The following is a 22,940-nucleotide window of genomic DNA, read 5'->3' as shown; positions in this document are numbered from 1 at the left end:
TGGAGCAGATTTTGGAGGGAAAAGCTTAAGAAGACCAAGGCTTAGGGGTGTTAGGGAGAGAGTCATAATGCTAGATTTTTTTAGGAAGTTAGTTACATTTTATTTTTAGAGAGAGAAACTCCAACTTCTCTCTAGGTTTTCATCCTCCATTGCAAGTTTCCTTTGAATTCTTGGTGAGATCTATTGCTAATTGACTTTTTATTTTGCTACAAGTGTAGATCTACTATTATTCTACTCTTAATTGATGTTCTTTTGGTTCAAATTTCTTAGATCTAGGTTTGGTTCACTTTGTTACTTTGAATGTGGATTAATGAATTGATGTTTCATTCAATTGTGTGATTGTTGTTTAGAATAGATAGTTTTAATTCAATTCTCTTCTCTCAATTGCATCATGTTTTATATAATTGCCTACCAATTGTTTGTGATAATGACAACCTTAGCTATGGAGTAGATTTCTTTCACTTGGCTTAGGAGTTGAGTTATTGGAGACACTTGAATAGTGGATATCAATTGTAGATTATGAATTGAGAATTGCTAATTGGCTTGGAGTACACTAAAGCTAGACTTCCCTAGGGTGAGACTAGGACTTGTGACTCAAGTTAGTTACTCTCACTTGACTTTCCTCCATTGTTAGGGGATTAACTAAGTGAAGCAATAATCAACTCTTATCATAATTGAAGGAAACTATAATGATGGAACTTCCAATGCTTACCCTTGGCCAAAGCTTTTATTTCCATTAATTGTTGATTGCTTGCTAGTTTGGATTCTTGCACCAACTCTCAAAACCATAAAAGCTTTCCTAATCAATGATGCACATTTTAAAGCAATTCCTAGGGAGAACGACCCAGGATCAATACTCTCGGTCATAGATTTTAGAATTGTTTGATGCAGTATTCATATGTTGGTTAGACTATACTCACGATCGGATTTATCACTAGTTTCTAATCGGCATAAGAATATTTACGTTCATCAACCACTGGCCAATATATCCTCAGCCAATTGTCGAAAGTTCATGTGGAGGCAAGTGATAACTCGATTCGGCATCCTAGAAGTCATTGTCTCTGATAATGGGACACAATTCACCGACAAAAAGTTCGTGGAATTCCTCACCAGTCTGGGCATAAAGAAGAATTTCTCCTTTGTAGAGCATCCCCAGACGAACGGTCAAGTTGAGGCTGCAAACAAGGTCATCTTGCTGGGCCTCAAGAAGCGGCTGGATAACAAAAAAGGTGCATAGGCCGATGAACTCGCCTCGGTCCTCTGGTCTTACCAAACAACCGAGCAATCGTCCACAGGGGAAACCCCTTTCTGCCTGACATACAGGGTGGACGCGAAGATACCCGTAGAGATCGGCGAGCCGAGCCCATGATTACTTTTGAATGGAGTAGAGAAAGCGGTGGAAAAGGACCTAGCAGATGAGGCTAGGGAGATAGCCCATTTGTCAAAAATAGCACTAAAGCAAAGAATGGCCCTACGCTACAACACCAAAGTGCTCAAGAGGAAATTTGAGCAAAACAACCTCGTCCTGCGGCGCAACAATATCGGGCTACCGACTCAGGGAGAAGATAAACTGGCGGCAAACTGGGAAGGTCCCTACAGAGTCAAAGAGGTGATTGGCAAGGGCGCCTACAAATTGGAGAAGCTCGATGGTAAAGAGGTCCTGAGAACTTGGAATGCAGGTAACTTGAGAAGATTCTATTCCTAGCTCAAACATGCCGATCAGGCGATCTGACGAGCTCAGTGATTTACTTTTGTTAAGTACTTATTATGACAATAGACTTGTTTAATTATCGATTAATGTTTTACTTGTTGAAATTACCCTCTCATTTACTTTCGGCCATTTACGCATCCCACGACAACAAGTTCCTTATAATACATATTAAACGGGACCACAATACGGTGCCCTGGGACTGATCACCCCGGGAGCTAACTAAGCTAAAGCCATAACAAACAGCTATAGCAATAGTAAAGCCACGACTTGGCCTCGTCGAAATACCAGCACGACGGTAAATGAACGCCACGACAAGCCAACACCAACAAAATGGTAACAAAATAGAACAAGTACGTCCTACCAATAAGCAGTTAAATGATGATAATCACAAGCCGACCAAGCGACTACTAAAGTATATTAAGAAAAAAGTTCCACAAGTTCTACAAACAAAAATACAAAGGTACAAGAGATCACATTTTGGGAATGTCGACAATCTTGCCATCCTTGATTGTTTTAAAGACGCCAATTGCCGACGTGTCGAAATCAGGAGCAACGATCTTCACCTGGGCTTTGAGAGCCTCTTCAGTCATGAAGATCGTGCTTTTTCCCTGTTTCACGGTCTTTTTATGCTTCTTCTTAAGCTCCTCGGCCTCAGCTTGAGTAGCCTTAGCCGACGAGACGACCGCATCGCGTTCCTTCTCCAAAGCGACCACCCGACCTTGCGCAGCATTGAGCTGGCTCTCCAAAGTCATCTCCCGCTCGGTTAGACGGGACACGGTGGCATCAGAGATCTTCAATTTCTCCTCGGCAGACACGACTTTCTCCTCGGCAGCCTTAAGCTTCTCCCCCGTCTTGGACAGCTGCTCCCGAAGCATTTCAACTTGAGTTTTGAATTCATTATTGGCCTTGGCAGCAGATTCGAGCTTCCTGCGCAGCGACTGCATTCCCGACAGCTCGAACTCGGCCTTCCAAGCTATTGCAGCACCGCGGAGAAGGGTACGGTACATCCACCTCGCCTGCCTCGCAAGCTCAGTGCCAAGGAAGTGATCCTCCGTGCCAGGGAGCAACTGGGAGTCTATGAAGGCCCCAGCGTCGAAGTTCCTCTCCATCACAGTGAGAACTCTTTCGAGGCTGGAGGATGCCCTCTGCCTTTTGGGGGTGGGGATAAGCTTCAAGTCATCATCCTCTTGTTGAGTGGAAGACAAATGCCCGATGCTGGCCGTATCCTCATGAATAGGAGAAACGCGCATCCCGTCAGAGTTTTTGTCCGACATCTCGGTGTCACGAGGTGAAGGCACCGCCTGATCCTTCTTGTCCTTAGGAGGGTTCTCTGGCTTTCCATCAGCCTTCTCGTCAGCCTTCTCCTCATCGCTATCCGCCAAGAAAGTCTTGTACAAACCCTCAAGCCCTGTCACTAAAGCAGACATCTCCACTACAACGAATAAGTAAATAAGTTAGTCGTGAAATCAGCATAACCAATCGAAGCAACAATAATGCAGGAAACGACAAAACTACTCACAAATATAATTTCTGGCGACCTCCCGGTCACCTATTAAGAGGTGGAGATTCACATGATTCCTCCCAAAAACGGCCAACAACACGTCGGCAATCTTTCTATCCACAGCGGACATCCCCTTATAAGTCACCTTGATAAAGGTGTTGGACCCCGCCCCAAAACTCCAATACGTCAGGATGAGGCATTCCCCTTCTAACGACAACCAGAAGGGATGGCGACCTTTGACTGGGCGCACCTTAAAATACTTGCCCTTAAACCCATGATAAGAGTCCTCGAACAAGCCAAAAATCCTCCGACCCTGGGCAGATTGGAAGGACATGAACCCTTTCCTCGCTTTTCCCTCCTTGGAAGGATTCGTAAGGTTGAAGAAAAAAAGTAAAACGTCGATGGACACCGGCAACTCTAAATATTCACACACCATCTTGAAACAGCGGATGGAAGCCCAACTGTTCGGATGCAGCTGCGACGGCGCCACGGAGATCTGGTTAAAGAGCGCCATTTGAAATGCAGAAAATGAAATACGAACCCTCACTTGGGTGAACATGTACTTATAGAACCAAATCCAATCGGCAACCCAGGGAGAATGGAAATTAAGCTCATATAGTCGTTCGTTGGGGGGCAGGAACAAAGACGTCGTAGTTGGCCTCCTCGTTAGTCCCACCGCACAAGTACTCGGCTTGGCGGAACTCGGTAAGCTCCTCCTCGCCCATCTGGTTCGGGGAGTCCTTTACGTCAGAAGTCACCCAAGCGTACGGGTCGTAACCCGCAGCAGAGGAGGAAGTTCGAGAGACGACGCGAGGCATACCTACAGTGTAGGTACCACTCGGTTAGTCTATGAAGTCGGGAGTCCGGAAAATGCCCAGAAACTACATTTAGCCTATCCAATAACTAAGATCAAGCATGGCTAAAGCAGAATCCAAGCAAAGGCCTAAAAGGCTAACACCCTGGAATGGTAACCCCCTAACGCACCTACTCGACACTATGATCATCTAGCATGCAAATCAAATAAGCAACATGCATATAGAAGAACTGATAATGAAGATAAAACAAACATAAGCAGAGGAAGAGGAGAAGAGTGCTTACCTGATTGACTGTGATAGCTGAGAGGAAAGCAGGAAAGGATGGATGCTCAAAAATGCGAAGATCACAGTAGGAAATTCAGGAAGGAAGAAGGAGAATGCAAAGAAAATGGAATGAAGATGAACAAGGAAATGGAATGAAAATGGAGTGTGAAACTGGCTAGGGGATTAAAAAACTGAGTCTTTACTCACAGGGTTTGAAACAACCCATTATGAGCATTAAATGCCCGGCACAAAGAACGAGGCAACGAATGGTTATCCCCGTCAATGAAGAGACACGCGCGCAAGAGGCACGACCTCTCCACGAGCGGCCGATCTGGCGACGACATAAGGGAGAAAACATAACGCGCCACCAACAGCGTTCACGTCCATTGTCGGCGTTAAGGGCACTGTTACGGCCTGGCCCAAACAGCATACGGGCCGACTCGACCCGTGGACCACCTGACCCGAACGGTCGGGCTTGAGCTGCTCAACCTCCTACCCGGACACGCGTCCCTGATAGCTCCGCTATAACTGTATGGAGAAAGCTTCGAGGAATGTGGGTCTGCCCTTATGGGACCCACCTCTGACATGGTATAAATGGGGAGGGTCCTACCCCTCCTCCAAGGTACGTCACACACCATTCTCTCACTTTTCGCTTGCACACTCGACTGACTAGAGCGTCGGAGTGTCTTTGCAGGTGACACCCCCTCTCACACAAAGAGCTCGGGACGTCGGCCACACCTTCTCCAACCCAGCAACCCGGAACCAGGCGATTCCCCCTCAACAACCGAAGTACCAACCCGAACCGTCCGGTACCCGACATACCGAACAAAATATATAAATATAAACTAGGGGGTGTATATATAAATATAAGGGGGGTAGTAATATATATTGTTCATACCCTGGGTCGAGCTATCCGACCCGGGATGTTTAGCGACAAAGCGACCGACCTCTTCAGGTCAGACCATCCAACCTCTTCTCAAAGAGCTCGACCAAATTACCAGGAAAGCCCAGTAAAGGGCCCAGATAGAGGAACACGACCCAAATCCAAAGGCAGCCCAAGCCTATAGAGATAAGGACGGTTCCCTTGAAGATAAGCTGACCTCACCTAAAGATAAGATAAGATAAGATAACTAACTTATCTTATCTAAAAGGGTCACTCCACACCATTATAAATACACTGAAGCACCCAGGTATAACTCATACTCTAATTCTACAAAAAACCTGCTTAATACCCTTGCTAACTTAAGCATCGGAGTCCCTTGCAGGTACCCCCCACCTTCCGGTGACGAAGGATCAGCAGTTCATCCAAGCTCAACAAGTCAGATACAATAGCTCCGGCCTCTACTCACAGCCGGACACATCATCTCCGATCACCACAAAAGATCTCGTCCGAGATCGACCTACAGTTTCAGGTAACCCTTGAAACATTGGCACCGTTGCCGGGGAATCTGGAAGTCATCCCATCACCATGGCGGACGACCATGACAACGACCATGATTCAGATCTAGAAGATAGAACGCCACACAAAAACGCAGACACCACACCAAAAGATACCCCAGAATCTAACGGGGATAAAAACTCACCAAACTCGGGAGCTCTAGAGACGCTTCAATATCGTTTAAAGCAACTTGAAAAAGAAGCCCAACATCAGCGAGAAGCTAGGAAGGATCTACAAAGGGAGATAAGGCGGTGTCGGGAATTAGAAGATAAACTTCTAAAACTCGAAGCCGATCTCAAAGCCAAAGCTACTCGATCTACCCATGAGGACAGCTCTCGCAAGGATCAAGATCCATTCACTAGGGAGATCATGAAGACCAAAATCCCTAAGGACTTTAAACTCCCGGATATGCCATTATACGACGGCACGATAGATCCCAGCCATCACCTCAGTAATTTTAGAAGTCGAATGTACCTCACCGACGCCTCGGACACAGTCCGCTGCAAAGCCTTCCCGACTACCTTAACCAAAACGGCGATTAGGTGGTTCGACAATCTACCCCCTAGGTCCATCTCAAGCTTTGACGACTTGGCCAAAAAGTTTCTAGCCAAATTTTCTATCCAGAAAGACAAAACCAAGCACACCCCAAGTTTATTAGGAATCAAACAAGGAGATCGGGAAAATCTACGCAGCTACATGGAAAGATTCAACAAGGCATGCCTAGACATACAAAGCTTACAAACGGAGGCCGCCATTATGGGCCTCATCAATGGCTTGTGAGAGGGACCTTTTAGCCATTCTATATCAAAAAAACACCCCATATCTCTGAACGAAGTGTAAGAACGAGCAGAGAAGTACATCAACATGGAGGAAAACTCTCGACTAGGAGAGACCTCAAAATCCGGATTCACCCACCCTTCCTGGGATAAGGACAAAGAGTCCAAAAAGAAGGAAGATCGACATGGGGAGAAAATAAAAAAATACCACAATTACACCCCTCTTCGGGTGTTCCTTATGGATATCTACAGAGAAGTTTGCCACACTGAAAAAATACCCCCAGCTCGAGCACTCAAAGGCAAAAAAAGAAGAGGAAATCGGACTGAATATTGTGAATACCATCGAATCTGTGGGTATTCTACCAACGAATGTTTTGACTTAAAGAATGTCATAGAAAAACTAGTAAGAGAAGGGAAATTGGATCGGTACCTGGCTACCGAGACGATGAGCAAAGAAAAAGAAGAAGGGACGAAGATGTTGGACGAACCGAGCGATCACCTCGTACACCAGAAAGACACGTCCACATGATACACGGTGGATTTGCGGGAGGAGAAATCTCCAAATTATCTCGCAAAAGATATCTTAAAGAAGTATACCATGTCGAGGGAAAGGAGGAAGCACCCGACCTCCCCGCAATCACTTTCACCAAAGAAGACGCATCCGGTGTCATCTCAGGACACGACGATCCCATGGTCATCACTATTATACTGGCAAACGCAAATCTTCACCGCACACTGATAAACCAAGGGAGCTCCGCCGACATCTTATTCAAAACTGCCTTCGACAAGCTCGGCCTGGAAGAAAAAGAACTAAGAGCATATCTGAACAGCTTGTTCGGACTGGGAGACACCCCAGTTCAACCACTTGGATACGTTTCACTACACACAACCTTCGAAAAAGGAAGCCAGTCAAGAACACTCAAGATAGACTACATCATGGTCGACGTAAGTTCGGCCTACAACACCTTAATAGGTCGGACAACGTTAAATCAGCTCGGCGTAATAGTCTTGACTCCACATCTATGCATGAAATTCCCAACTGCAGAAGGGATAGCTATAATAAAAGCAGACCAGAAGACGGCGCGCTGCTGCTACAACGAAAGTCTAAACCTCAAAGACAGAGGAGAAGAGTTCCACACAATCGAACTCGGGGGAGTTCAGAGGCGGGAAGAACTCCGCCCACAACCCGAAGGTGAAATAGAGAAAGTACAGATCGGAGACATCCCAGACAAAACAACCAATATTGGAAAAATCCTAAAGGGAGACATAAAAGAATCACTCGTACAGTTCTTACGAGATAACGTCGACCTCTTTGCATGGAATGCTGCAGACATGCCAGGCATGGACCCCGAGTTAATGTGCCACAAGCTAGCAGTCTACCCAGAATCTCGGCCAGTACAACAGAGACATAGAAAGCTCGGACCCAAACGATCCCAAGCTGTGGAAGAGCAGGTACAAGCTCTACTGAAGGCAGGATTCATAAGAGAAGTCAAGTACCCACTATGGTTAGCTAACATCGTCTTGGTGAAAAAATCAAATGGGAAGTGGCGAATGTGCACCGACTACACTGATCTCAACAAAGCCTGCCCAAAAGATCTTTATCCACTCCCAAGTATCGACGCTTTGGTAGATGCCTCCTCCGGATATAAATACCTCTCGTTTACGGACGCATATTCGGGATACAATCAAATCCCAATGTATCCACCCGACTAAGAAAAAAATTCATTCTTAACACCAAAAGCAAGCTATTGCTACATCGTCATGCCTTTTGGTCTTAAAAATACGGGAGCTATTTACCAGAGATTAATGAATAAGGTCTTCACGGATCATATTGGAAAAATCATGGAAGTCTATGTGGACGACATGTTAATAAAGACACAAAGTGAAGAGAGTTGATGTCCGACCTCGCCCAAATATTCGACACCATAAGAAGGCATGGCATGCGACTAAATCCTGTAAAATGTACCTTCGCAGTAGAAGTTGGAAAATTCCTGGGTTTTATGCTCACACAAAGAGGAATCGAGGCAAATCCGGATAAATGCCAGGCTATACTCGATATGAAGAGCCCGACTTGCATAAAGAGGTACAACAGCTTAATGGAAGACTGGCAGCCTTGTCCAGATTTCTAGTGGGATCAGCGATAGATCTCTCCCCTTCTATGCTACTCTAAGGAAAGGAAAAAAGTTCGAATGGACAACGGCGTGCGAACAGGCCTTCCAAGATTTCAAAAGATTCCTAGGACAACCACCTATTCTATCTCGGCCACAAGAAGGAGAACCACTCATATTATACCTCGCGGTAGGAAGTCGGGCAGTAGCCTCAGCACTAGTTCGAGAAGACGACAGTGGGCAACAACCCGTATACTTCATCAGTAAAGCACTACAAGGATCCGAGCTGAACTACCAAAAAATAGAAAAATTTGCCTATGCTCTCATACTAACATCTCGATGACTTCGTCCATACTTCCAAGCTCACACTATTAGGGTTCGGACCAACCAGCCCATAAAAGGGATACTGCAGAAAATAGACCTAGCAGGTAGAATCTTTCAATGGGCAGTCGAGTTGTCCAAATTCAACCTTCAATACGAAGCTCGGACAACCATCAAATCACAATACCTAGCCGACTTCATTGCAGAATTTACAGACACCCCGAAAACCCCATAGAATGGAATCTCTACGTGGACGGCTCCTCAAATAAGACTGGAAGCGGCACTGGTGTGATAATTGAAAGCGACCAAGGAACCCAAATCGAACTCTCTCTCAAATTCGGGTTCCCTGCCTCAAACAACCAAGCTAAATACGAGGCACTACTAGCTGGTTTGAAGCTGGCTAAAGAGGTTGGAGTCAAAAACTCATCATCTTCAGCGACTCACAGGTGGTCACTTCACAAATAGCAGGGAGCTGCCAAGCCAAGGATCCCACCATGAAAAGGTACTTGGATAAAACCAAGGAACATCTCAAATAACTTGGGGAATATGAGGTCCGCCACATACCCCGCGAACAGAACACCCGAGCTGATGCACTCTCAAAGCTAGCCAGCACCAAACCAGGGGGCAACAATAGAAGTCTCATCTAGGAAACGCTGCAGAATCCATCAATCTCGGAAGAGGAAAAAGTCCTAGCCATAACAGGTCTGGATCAAGGATGGATGACTCCCATAATTAACTACCTCAAGACAGAAACACTTCCTATAGATGAAAAGGAGGCAAAGAGGTTAAAACGGGAGGCACAATACTACACTATCATAAACAATACCCTATACAATAGAGGGATCTCAATACCATTGTTAAAATGTGTACTGACTTCCAATACAAAAGAAGTCCTAGAAGAGATACACAGTGGCATCTGTGGCAATCACCTCGGAGCGTAAGCACTTACCAAAAAAGTACTCCGGGAAGGGTTCTATTGGCCAACTCTACAAAAAGAAGCCACGGAGTTTGTAAAGACATGTCCACCATGTCAGAAACATGCCAACTTTCACATCGCCCCGCCAGAGGAACTCATCAGCGTGATCTCACCTTGGCCATTCGCAAAATGGGGACTCGACCTTCTCGGACCTTTCCCTCAGGGATCGGGACAAGTTAAATTCCTCATAGTAGGGGTAGACTATTTCACAAAATGGATTGAGGCAGAACCTCTAGCTAACGCCACTGCTCAAAGAAGTTGAAAATTCTTATATAGAAATATTATCACAAGGTTCGGAGTTCCATACTCCATCACCACAGACAATGGCACCCAATTCACAGATGCAAGCTTCAGAAAGTTAGTAGCCGACTTGAACATAAAACACCAGTTCACTTCCGTAGAACATCCCCAAGCCAATGGACAAGCCGAAGCTGCCAACAAAGTCATATTGGCTGGGCTAAAACGGAGATTACAGGACGCAAAGGGAGCATGGGCTGAAGAGCTCCCACAAGTCCTATGGGCATATCGAACAACGCCGCATTCCACCACAAAGGAATCACCCTTCCGATTAGCATACGGAATGGAGGCAATAACTATAATGAAGAAGCCAAGAAAGAGTGATCCACTATAATGAAGAAGCCAACTCCCAACTTCAAAGGGAAGAACTCGACCTACTTCCAAAAGTCCAAGAAAGAGCTCGGATCAGGGAAGAGGCATTGAAATGTCGAATGGCTTCGAGATACAATCAAAGGGTAGTGCCGCAAGGATTTGCTGAGAACGACCTCGTCCTAATCCAAAATGATATCGGAACAACTCGACCTGGAGAAGGAAAGCTAGCAGCAAACTGGAAAGGACCTTACCGAGTCATAGAAGTACTTGGAAAGGGCTACTACAGACTGTCCGAACTCGATGGGCGAGAGCTTCCTAGGTCATGGTACGCCTGCAACCTAAGAAGGTACTACAGTTAGGGACGATAAAGGATCTTAGGATAAGGCACACTCTTTTTCCTGAAAAGGTTTTTTAATGAGGCGCCAAGCCAAGACCTATAAATTGCCCGACTTAGAGGGATAAAGCTCCCACATGTATATATTTGCATTTTCTTTTGAATAAAATCTGTTTAGATCTTCTACAAATTCTCAAGGCGTATTAATCTGAAACATTCATCGTCCAATTATAAAGCTACAGATCGGAAGAAAGTGAAAATCAAATTCACTGCACGATCACGATAAAGACCAACAGAGATGAAAACCAAATTCATTAATAGGTCGACCAAACGAGGATTAAACCCAATCTCTACAAAATCGGCAAAGATGAAAATAGAATAATGCAAGAAGTTATCGAAAGTGATCCATAGAAAGGACCTGACAGGTCTTTAAAAAAATGGATTGCTAAAAAATAACTTAAAGACTGGCCGACGTAAAGAAGTCGGATCAGTCGCAATAACCAAAGTTATAAGTAAATTCCTGGAAAGAGGTCTGGCCAGCCCTATAAAGGAGGATTACTATGACTTAGAAGGGCCCGGCATAATGAAGTCGGCCCAAAACACAAAGTTATAAAAGTAATCCCTAAAAGAGACCTGAACAAGGTCCAAGAAAGAGGATTACAAAAATAACTCAGAAGGGCCCGACATGATGAAGTCGGCCCAAAATACAAAGTTATAAAAGTAATCCCTAAAAGAGACCTAAACAAGGTCCAAGAAAGAGGATTACAAAAATAACTCAGAAGGGCCCGACATGAAGAAGTCGGCCCAAAATAACAAGTTATAAAAGTAATCCTTGAAAGAGATCTGAACAAGGTCCAAGAAAGAGGATTACAAAAATAACTTAGAAGGGCCCGACATGAAGAAGTCGGCCCAAAATAACAAGTTATAAAAGTAATCCCTAAAAGAGACCTGAACAAGGTCCAAGAAAGAGGATTACGAAAATAACTTAGAAGAGCCCGACATGATGAAGTCGGTCCAAAACAACAAGTTATAAAAGTAATCCCTGAAAGAGACCTGAACAAGGTCCAAGAAAGAGGATTATGAAAATAACTTAGAAGAGCCCGGCATGATGAAGTCGGCCCAAAACATAAAGTTATAGAAGTATTCCCTGAAAGAGACCTAAACAAGGTCCAAGAAAGAGGATTACTAACAACAACTTGGACAAAACCGACATGACGACATCGGCCTCCCAAAAATCTTAACGTTATACAAGGTAATTCCTAATAGAGACCTGAACAAGGTCCAAACAAAATGAATTACTAGAAATAACTTCAGGCCAAGGCTCAAAGGAATCAAGCCACAAGTATGAAATACAAAGGAAATCCAAAGAGGTCGGACAACAAAGTTCCAACACTCCTAAAACCTAGAAAGGTACCAAGACGGGTGCAGACAGATATGTTACGAAAAAGACAAGTTATAATAATAATAAACTCAAGAGGCTATCAAAATCAGCCCCAAGAGCTTGGAAAATACTTTGTTTTTCAAAATAAAGTTGCTAAACAAGCAACTAAGAAAATAGCAAAGTCAGAACCACCATTTACAAAATATAAAGAGTTCAAAAGCCCACAAGTCGGGCTATTCACACAAACATCCAGAAAAATCATTGGGGATCCACAGGTTTCTTAGCAGCATCAACACAGGGTGAAGGAGGACGAGTCTGAAGAAGCACCGCATCCATAGTCCCATCATCCCGGTTCAAGTTTGACAGTCAGGTTCTGACTCGGGATGACCGGCCTCGGCTGAAGGAGCTGAAGAAGTCGGCATAACAGAGGTCTTGGCGACAGGCACAGGAGGAGGTTCAACATCATCGTCATCAGGGTCGTCAGGGACAATCTTTCCATCCTTCACAACGTTGTCTAGGCTGAAGAGAGTAAGGTCAAGCTCGGGTGCAAGAACTTGAACCTGCTCCTTCAGGTTCTCATAAGCAGCATTTACACTGCCTACAAGGTAACCCTGGAGCTCGGCATAATCAGCCCGGGCAGACTCCAACTCCTCCCTGAGACGCATCACTTCCCTATAGGTTGTGACATAGCTATCCTTGTGCCTCAATGCCGTGTCTTCAGCCAACCTCACAGAAGCCGCCAAGGCAACAGAACTAGCTTTTTCGCCCTCCAACTCCTTCTCCATCTTGGTCACTTTCACTTGGAGCTCCTCCTTCAAACCCTTCATTCTGTCGAACTCTCGCTTAGCCTCCTCCCCAGCCGCCTTGGCCGAGACGTTTTGAGCTGCAGTAGCCTTCCTTGCCCTTTTAAAGGCCTTCATGGATTCATTATTTTTAATCATCTCTGCAAACAAACATCACAGCGAAAAACCAAGTTATAAATCAGAAAAGATCTTATAAAAGATAAACTCGACAAAATAAGCAAAAAACAAAAGAGAAACCGACCACTACCCAGCTCAGCTCGGAGGAGAGAGGGGTTTGCTAAGAATTTCTTTGTGTCGAGATGGGGAGGCTGCCCCCAGTGTTCTTCCAGCACAGTCACAAAGGCTTGCTCAGCCTTATCTAACATCTCCCACGTGTATTTAGATACCATTACATTCTTTTGCCATTCCAAAGGAAAGGCGGGCTCATCATTCTCATCCAGAAAAAAGGGCCAAGCTCCTTCAACAGCTCGGACCCTGAAAAAGTAATCTTTGAAGTCGCGGAAAGATTCATCAAACATGGAGAAAACTTTTTTCCCTGGGAAGCTCGGAAAGAAACCCAAGCGGCCTTCTTCTTAACCACCCCAGGCTTTGTCAAAACAAAGAGATAAAAGAAGAGGGATTGTGAAGCAGGGATACCTAGTTCATGACACAACAACTGAAAAAATTTTATAAAACCCCAGGAATTGAGGTGAAGTTGGGATGGAGCTACATTACAAGACCACAATAGGTTGGTCTCAAAAGGGGTAAAAGGAAGAGTAATATTCATTTGACTAAAAAAGAAGTCATATGCATAGAAAAAGGGGCGCTCTCCAGCAATTCAGATAGAAAAACAGACCCTTTCCTCAGAATTAGGAGATACAAGCTCATAGTTCTTTTCATCATTACCATTACCACAAATCCTATGAAATTGCCTAAGATGCTGACAAAACTCGGAGTCAACCAACGAAACACATAGAAGAACCATAGAATCCACCCAATCAGCCATGCCCTCAGGGACTTGGGAAGATATCTCAACAATATTTTTGCGAGAAGACATGAAGTCAACTAGTCCTACAACAAGAAAAGAAGATTGGATTACTAAAAAACATCTCGGATGAAATCGAAAACAACTCGGCCAACATAATCCAGCACAACACAAGCAACAAAAGAAAACTCCAGGACCCACACCAAAGATCCAGGGGCATCCTTTGGAGGCAGTTACAGAACAAGGACTTAGGAAAACCTACAAGCCTACACCTCGATACAGGAAGATAATGACCTCTTTCAACTAAAACGACGCTCTGAATAGAAAGCCACGAGCCACAGATAAAACAATCAAAATAACTACCCCCCAGACCCACAGTCTCAGTTTAGTCAACAAACGAAGCAACCAAATAACAAGACGTATCAAGAAGAAGTCATCAAAGACACAACCTTTTTTAGAGAAATAAAAAAGCATTGTTATCCTTTACAAAATCCATCAGTAAAGAAAACTATCAACATAGGTGAAAGACATCAAAGGAGCAATCTTTCGAGAAAGCAAGTGGGTTCATGCAGAGCGCAAAAGAAGAAAAATAAATGGCACAAACCCTAGAGCACAAAAGGTTCATTTCAGAAAGCAAGAAATACCCTCACAACAATAAAAAAGCATATGCATGGCGATACAAAAGGTTCAAACTTTCAAAAAAGCCAAAAACAGAAACGACATAACGCAAGCAACAAAGAAAGTAAGAAAAAACCAACCTGGAAAAAGCAGAAAACTTCGAAAGAAAGTTGAAGAGGGGAACAGAATCCAGAATCGCTCTTCCACAGCCAGAAAAAGTAATAACCAAGCAATGTCGCATGGAGAAACGCGAAAACTGCAAACTCCAGACGAAAACAGAAAGAGAGAAAGAACAGGGAAGTTACGGAGAAGAGAAACCATTTTTCTGAGTGTGAAATTCAAAAATAAAGAGGCTAAGGGAAATGGGGCAATTAAAAACCAATTAATGAGGGTATTAAACCCTCGTATATTCCCAAAGCTAAGATCGCTAATGCAAAAGCGCGCGCTTTTAAGAAGAAGCAAAAGAAAACGTTCCGAAAAGGAGAACTCTGCAAAGATGAAGTTGACAAAATGCTCGAGTTCGGCTTCACCAGAGAAGGATCGAAGTCCTAAAACTAAGACTCGACCTCAGAAAGAAAGACCGAGCTCGATCAGGGGCACTGTTCATACCCTGGGTCAAGCTATCCGACCCGGGATATTTAGCGATAAAGCGACCGACCTCTTCTCAAAGAGCTCGGCCAAATTGCCAGAAAAGCCCAGTAAAAGGCTCAGATAGAGGAACACGACCCAAATCCAAAGGCAGCCCAAGCCTATAGAGATAAGGGCGGTTTCCTTGAAGATAAGCTAACCTCACCTAAAGATAAGATAAGATAAGATAACTAACTTATCTTATCTAAAAGGGTCACTCCACACCATTATAAATACACTAGAGCACCCAAGTATAACTCATACTCTGATTCTACAAAAAACTTGCTTAATACCCTTGCTAACTTAAGCATCGGAGTCCCTTGCAGGTACCCCCCACCTTCCGGTGATGAAGGATCAGCAGTGCAGCCAAGCTCAACAAGTCGGATACGATAGCTCCGGCCTCCACTCACAGCCGGACACGTCATCTCCGATCACCACAAAAGATCTCGTCCGAGATCGACCTACAGTTTCAGGTAACCCTCGGAACATATATATATATATATATAATGGGGAACGTAGATATATAAGGGGAGGGGAGTGGTTACATATATAGAAGGGGTTGGGGGTCAGGTTTAATGGAAGGGTGCTGTGGTGAAGGGTGTTGAAGGGGGTGGGGACCAACGAAGGGGAAAGAAAGGGAGAATCAAAAGGGTTGGGTGTTGATTTGCTTGATTTTTGGTGGGATTTGGGCATGATATGGTATGGAATTGCATGATTAGAGCAAGTGACGTGATCCATGCTGAACTTGAAATGGAGCAAGTTCAGCGTCGCAACCTTTGCATGCACTCTTCCTCTCCACGCTGAACTTGATGCAGCCCAAGTTTAGCGTGGACTCTTGGACAATTCTCCCCTTTTGACGTCCGAACCGTTCTCCTCACACTTGTTAACGCTGTTTTGAGTGGATAGTTCAGCGAGTCTCCTGACTTCAGCTTGTAATTCAGCCATTTGTGCCAAGAGCTCGGCCTGAGTGAGCTGAGGGACTCCATTATCGGCCATGCTAGAAGGTTGAGAAACCCTGTGTAAAAAAGAAAGAAAATGGAGTATGGTAGAAAGCAGTGGGGTTAAATTAACTTTTGGGCCCCACGGTGGGCGCCAAATGTTCCGTTCGAGTCAACCGAGGTATGTGTCTCCGACGAGGTTGCTTAGCTCCTGGTAGAGTTATACGTCGTCTGAGAAGTAGTTTCCAAAAATGACCTCGGTGCGATGACAAGCGCTTCTTTACCGTCACTAGCTTGACGGTCAGCTCCTCTAAGGAGGAGGATCATAGGGGCTCAGCTCTTCACTCCTTACTTTTAACTTCTTTCTTGTGTCTCCATGAATCAGCTCAATATGCTCCAGAGAGAGGATTCTGTTTACTGTATAAATCCACATTGGATTGCTAGTCAACACCACTTTCATTCCTAGGGAGAAATCTTCAGTGGGGATCTTTTTGTTTCTCCATCCTCTAGGTTCTTTTTAGGACCCTCTCCCTTGGTGGATAATGCATTCCCGACACCAAACTTAGGTTTGATGTCAGGAAGAATTTTATTGGTTGTCACCAAAGGAGGTTTGAGCTGCAAATTCTGCTGTGCATCATCAGGAGGTTCTTGAAGGTTTGGATTAATAAGCTCAGTCTGCATGCAGCTCTCTTATTCACCTGTTGAATGTATATCTTTGAAAACATGAAAGACCAGTTGCTCATTATGCACTCTAAGTACTAATTCACCTTCTTCCACATCAATCAGAGCACTTCTAGTGGCTAGAAATGGTCTTCCTAGAATTATAGAGGCATTCTCATCCTCCCCTGTATCAAGAATCATAAAATCTGCTGGGAGGAAGAACTTACCCACTTTGACCAAGATATTCTCCACTAATCCGTATGCAGGCTTCATAGATTTGTCTGCCATTTGTAATGCTATCCTTGTGGGTTGTGCCTCTTGGATTTGCAACTTCTTCATCACAGACAAGGGCATTAAATTGATGCTTGCTCCAAGATCACATAACGCTTTCTCAAAGGTTGTGCTCCCAATGGTGCATGGAATTTGAAAGCTCTCTGGATCTGGCATCTTTCATGGCAAGTTATTCTGAATGATGGCACTACATTTCTTAGTCAGGACCACTGTCTCGTCTCCCTTTAAAGGCTTCTTCTTTGACAACAATTCCTTCATGAATTTGACATAGAGAGGCATTTGCTCCAAAATCTCAGCAAAAGGAATATTGATAACTTTCTGAAGACTTCCAAGAACTTCAAAAACTGCTTGTCCTTGGTCTCCTTTTGAAGTCTCTGAGGATATGGCATTTTGGGCTTGTACTCAGGAGCCTTTGGCAATGTAGGATAAGTGTCAAGAGAGTCTGGAAATGGGTTGTCTGCACGCTTTAGAGGGACGTGCTCTACTCCTTCCTTCTTCTCCTCTGGAGCTTCTTTCTCAACTGGCTCCTCATTAACTTGTGCTTCCGTACTTGCCACTTGTCCACTTATCAAGGTAATAGCCTTGCATTCCTCTCTTGGATTTGGAATTGTGTTACCAAAAAGGCTATTACTGGTCCTCTGATCAATTTCATTAACTTTTGTGGCTAATTGACCCATCTGAATCTCCAAGTTCTTGATTGATGCTCTGGTTTCCTGTCTAAAACTTGCTAATATTACTTCCAAATTATTGTTCTGCTGGGGCTGAGAAGTTGCTTGCTGAGATGACTGAAACTAGTGGTTATTAAAATTATTCTGTTGAAAACCACCCTGAGAATTATTATTAAAATTTTGTGGCCTCTGAGGTTGCTCTCTCCACCCAAAATTTGGATGATTTTTCCATCCCTGATTATACGTCTTAGAATAAGGATCATTATTGGGATTTATAGGAGCACTCCCCATGTAATTGACATGTTCAGAAGAAAATTGAGCATAATCATAATTTTTATTTTGCATAAAATTACCTGTCATGTCATAAGAGGCTTCTTGGGGTGCATTCTGAGTGTTGACAGCTGAAACTTACATCCCACTCAACCGTTGAGTAAGTAGATTTATTTGCTGAGTCATAAGCTTGTTCTGAGCAAGAAGAGCATTAACAGCTTCCACTTCCAACACGCCTCTCTTCTGAGAGGTCTCAGAGTGCAAAGGATTTCTGTTGGAGGAATATAAGTATTGGTTGTTAGCAACCAACTCAATAAGCTCAATAGTCTCCTCTGGTGTCTTCTTCATGTGTAAAGAACCACCTGCAGAATTATCTAAGTGCATCTTGGACATTTCACATAAGCCCTCATAAAAGATATCCAGCTGAGTCCATCTAGAGACCATGTATGGAGGGCACTGCCTAGTAAGTAGCTTGAATCTCTCCCAAGCTTCATAAAGGGTCTCACCCTCTTTCTGTCTGAAAGTCTGAACCTCCACCCTTAGCTTAGTCAGCTTTTGAGGTGGGAAAAATTTAGTCAGAATGCCAGTGACAACCTTGTTCCAAGTATCCAGACTCTCCTTGGGTTGAGAATCTAACCACGGCTTTGCTCTATCCCTCACAGCAAATGGAAAGAGCATGAGTTTGTACACCTCATGATTCACTCCATTGGTCTTTACAGTATCACAAATCTGCAGAAAATTAGAAATAAACTGATTTGGGTCTTCCTGAGGGAGTCCATGATACTGACAATTTTGTTGCACAAGAGTGACTAGCTGTGGCTTCAGTTCAAAATTATTTGCAGCTATTGGAGGCACCACAATACTTTTGCCATAAAGATCTGCATTAGGAGCAGTGTAAGAGCCAAGCACTCTTCTAGGTTGCTCATTCCCAATTGGATTTGCCACATTGGCATTAACAGCATTATTATGATCCATAGTGGATTCTGCAGCCTTGTACAGTCTTGCTTGTTGCAAACGCCGCCTGAAAGTCCTTTCAAGTTCTGGATCAAGGTCTAAAAGAAATTCTTTATCTCTGTTCCTGCTCATAAACAAACAGAAAATAAGAAAAGATGGGAATCTCTACGTCAGAGTGTAGAGAATTCCCAGTGAGATAACCTGTGTAAAAAAAATAAAATAAAAAATACTAAAAAAAATTAACTCAAAAATTCAAAAATTACTTATTAAAATAGAACAAAAATTTCGAATTGATTAGACCAATTAATTAATAAAAATTAAAATAGAAATAATTAGGGAACACCAAACTTAATTTTAGCAATTAAGAAAAAAATATATGATGCAAATTTTTGAAAAATAAAGACAAAAATCAAATGGAACTAATAAAATAAAAAAACGGAAATTAAAAGAAAGAACAATAACGTAAAAAAAATAAAACAAAAACGTAAATTTAAAATAAAAAGAATGTAAAAGAAAATTAAAAAAAGAGGATGAAAATAATAATGAATGTTTGTTTGTTTGTTATTTTTTATATTTTAAAAACTGAATAATAAAAATAAAAAGGAACAACGTACACAGGGGAGGGGGAATAGCAAATGAAACGAAAAAAAATGTAAAGAAAAAAGAAATAGAAAATAAAAATTAATAATACTAAAAAAATATAATTAAAGAAAAAATTATCTAATCTAAGCAATCAAATAACAAGTAGTTGTTAATCACAGTCAATCTCCGGCAACGGCGCCAAAAACTTAGTATTGAATTTATAACCCACAAACTAACCGACAAGTGCACCGGGTCGTACCAAGTAATACCTCAGGTGAGTGAGGGTCGATCCCACGAGGATTGATGGATCAAGCAACAATGGTTGAGTGATTGGCTTAGTCAGACAAACAGAAAAGAGTGTTTTGGTATTTAAAAGCATTAAACAGTAATTCAGAAATTAAAACAGCAAGCAGTTAATTGATGAGAATAATATACGGAGAAACAGTTAAGGTTTCAGAGATATCTATTTTCCGGATTGACTTTTCCTACTAACTATTTTAATCATGCAAGATTTAATTCATGGAAAACTATATATGACTAAGCCTTAATTCCTTAGATCTTCTTAGTCTACTCTAACTTTCATCAATCGCCAATTCCTTGGTCACTTAATTCCAATTAGAGGATGAAGTTCAATTCTAGTTTATGTGCCACAAAAACTCTAATTATCCAAATATAAAAGGATTATATGTCACGTATCTCGTTAAGTCCAGATAATTAGAAGTTTAGGAGAAATTGTTTTTTCAGGCTGTTGTTCAAGTAAAGAGCTTTTCCAAGTTATACAAGAACTCAATTAGAACAAGGGTCATACTTCCGTTCCACCCAAATTCATAAGATAAAGAATGAAAATAATTCTTGAAATAGAAATCAATACATGAATTAAAATAGAAAAATAATAGTATCAATCCATACAATAGATAGAGCTCCTAACCTTAACAGTGGAGGTTTAGTTGCTCATGGTTCAGAGAGAAAACTAGGATTCTGGTAAACTGTAAATTACGGAATGAGGTAGAAGAGAAGAGAGAGCCCGAAGGGCTGATTCTTTTTCCTTTATATCTAATCCTAATTAATGTAAAATATATGTTCTAAAACTAAAATAATATTTTTTCCTAATTATAAGTAAAATAAAAGTTAAATCAAAATTAATTTGATTGATCCGTGCAGGGCTTGAGGAACGTGGGGACCATTGGATTCATTAAGCTCCACGCTGAACTTGGCTTTTTCCAAGTTTAACGTGGAGAAGGCATCGTGGTCTTTAGCGTGTTCCTTTGAATCCACGCTGAACTTGGCTTTTTCCAAGTTCGGCGTGGAGAAGGCAGCGAGTGCTTCCCCGGGAGTTCTCAAATCCACGCTGAACTTGGCAGGAACCAAGTTCAACGTGGAGGATGCAGAGGTTGCTGGAGGAGAAATGTGCACTATTATATATCGTTGGAAAGCTCTAGAAGTTGTCTTTTCAATGCCACTGGAAATCTGGAATTGCGTCAATTGAACCTCTGTAACTCATGTTATTCCAGTTTGAGTGCAGGGAGGTCAGGATTGACAGCATCATTTGCTTTCTCCCTTTTCTGCTACAAAACTCCGTCAAATCCCTCCGAATGCTACCTGAAATAAATAGAATTGTGCACAACTCAAAGTAGCATCCATAGTGGCTAAAAGATATTTAAATTTTGATTAAACTTAGCAATTCAGGTACAAATTCAAAAGGAAAAGATAGATAAGATGCTCACGCATCATACACCATGGTAGCGAGGAAGGTCTTCACTCAAACAAAAAAAATAAATGGGAACAAAAAAAGGAGTCTGAGATTTGCATATACAAGAGAATGAATATTTGTTGAGGAATTTAAACCCCTGGGAACAAAGAACAATGGACGAGTCCAACGTGGCAGCAGAACACGACAAAAATTGTTCCATAAGACCTCCACTAACACCTTATCTAATGACCCTACGGAGCTGGTATTATGTTAACATTACCAATATTAAACCCATATAAATAAACAAAATCACCATAGTTCTGTAACATCTTAATAATCATGTTGCACCATGTGATGTCTGGAAAGCTTACAACCCTACTATTGATGCAACAATTCAGATAGTAGGGGTGGAATTATAGATAGAGTGGCCTTTCTAGGGTGCTCGTAAGGGTTATTTGCTACATACTCATTTCCGACTGAGATGAATATAAAATCACATTGTCTATAGATGATAATTGGCTGAAACAAATGAGTTTGGTTGTTAATTGAAATACAAAAAAAAAATTATTTTCGCAAAAAATAAATATAGTATTATATCCCGGATTATAAAAAAATAGATTCCGGGATACGATCCCATATTCATTTTTCTATGGCATTAAGAAGTTTTGTTTACTTTGTACCAGAAAACAAAGAGTTAACAAATTATTTTCACAAGAAAAATAACCACAGGATTGTATCCCGAATTATGAAAAAAAAAGATTCCGGGTTACAAACCCGAATTCATATCTTCTATGGCATTAAGAAGTTTTTTTTACTTCATACCTGAAAACAAATCTGAAAACAAATCCATACCATAGTATTTTTGCAAAAAAATAAATAAAGGATTTTATCCCAGATTAACAAAAGATAATAGATTCCGGGATATAGTCCCTGATTCATACTTGTGTGGCATTAACAAGTTTTGTTTACTTTGTACCAAAAAAAACCTTTAACAAAGTATTTTGGACAAGACAGAATGAATCTAGGATGTTATAAAAGAAAATTACATTCCGGGATACAATCCCAGATTCATGTTTTTCTGGCATTAAGAAGTGATGTTTAATTTATACCAGAAAACAAACCCTTAACAAATGAACCTAAGAGGCGATCTCCATAACGTTTGTATCGTGGTGTCCACCATTACTATCTCATTATCGAATCATATTAAATGATTAATATGAAGTTTATAAAATTAATATCCTTTCAATAGAAGTCAAATATAGTTTTTAACATTTGTCCAAAACAAAGCAACAGAACAAAAAGTTCAATGAGAAAGACAGGGACAGAGCAGTGCTAGCGACAACGATAGGGAGATTCTCTAGAGAGACAGACAGACAAAAAAGATGTAGGTGCACGGAGAGAATGACAGATAGACAGAGATAGAAATAGCAAGAGAGATAACAAGAGAGATAAACAAACTGAGAGAGACAAACAAATACACAACAAGGAGAAGATAGCGAGAGAGACAAGTGCCGAGAGACAAGCAGAGGAAGCGAGAGAGAATGGAATAAAGAGACGACTAGGGGAAAGAGACATACAAAAAAAGGAGACAAAAAGACAAAAAAGAAGACAGACAGATAGCAAGACAGAGATGACAGAGAG

The 22,940-nt window shown here is 42.3% G+C and overlaps 2 protein-coding genes and 1 non-coding gene across 3 annotated transcripts; 2 read left to right on the top strand and 1 right to left on the bottom strand.

Annotated features, from left to right (window-relative positions):
• The first annotated feature begins 1,012 nt into the window (after nt 1-1,012).
• On the top strand, nt 1,013-1,705 carry LOC148547499 (uncharacterized). Its single transcript, XM_088495470.1, has 2 exons — nt 1,013-1,229; nt 1,389-1,705. The coding sequence occupies exons 1-2, from the start codon at nt 1,013-1,015 to the stop codon at nt 1,703-1,705; spliced, it is 534 nt and encodes a 177-aa protein (XP_088351596.1).
• Nucleotides 1,706-2,181: 476 nt separating this feature from the next.
• On the bottom strand, nt 2,182-3,342 carry LOC148547498 (uncharacterized). The gene is made up of 2 exons (XM_088496501.1): nt 3,231-3,342; nt 2,182-3,143 (listed from the first exon to the last, which is right to left on the bottom strand). Exons 1-2 carry the CDS (start codon nt 3,340-3,342, stop codon nt 2,182-2,184), a joined length of 1,074 nt encoding a protein of 357 aa, XP_088352627.1.
• A 15,168-nt stretch (nt 3,343-18,510) lies between these two features.
• Nucleotides 18,511-18,619, top strand: LOC148547497 (small nucleolar RNA R71). Its single transcript, XR_015898881.1, has one exon. It is a non-coding gene; the product is annotated as a small nucleolar RNA R71 (small nucleolar RNA).
• The last annotated feature ends 4,321 nt before the right edge of the window (nt 18,620-22,940 follow it).

Source organism: Arachis ipaensis, chromosome B8 (assembly GCF_059453495.1).
Source record: "Arachis ipaensis isolate K30076 ecotype BB chromosome B8, ASM5945349v1, whole genome shotgun sequence".
In the NCBI taxonomy this organism is placed as follows: Eukaryota; Viridiplantae; Streptophyta; class Magnoliopsida; order Fabales; family Fabaceae; genus Arachis; species Arachis ipaensis.
The sequence above is the reverse complement of the archived record's forward strand: the minus strand, read 5'-3'. Positions and strand labels throughout refer to the sequence as shown.

Excerpts from the sequence above, each read along its gene's own strand:
- LOC148547499 (XM_088495470.1), top strand. The coding sequence starts at position 1,013 with ATGTGGAGGCAAGTGATAACTCGATTCGGCATCCTAGAAGTCATTGTC. Across the intron at positions 1,230-1,388 it reads GCGGCTGGATAACAAAAAAG|AGAAAGCGGTGGAAAAGGAC; the intron begins GTGCATAGGCCG and ends TGAATGGAGTAG.
- LOC148547498 (XM_088496501.1), bottom strand. The coding sequence starts at position 3,342 with ATGTCCGCTGTGGATAGAAAGATTGCCGACGTGTTGTTGGCCGTTTTT. Across the intron at positions 3,144-3,230 it reads GGTCGCCAGAAATTATATTT|TGGAGATGTCTGCTTTAGTG; the intron begins GTGAGTAGTTTT and ends TATTCGTTGTAG.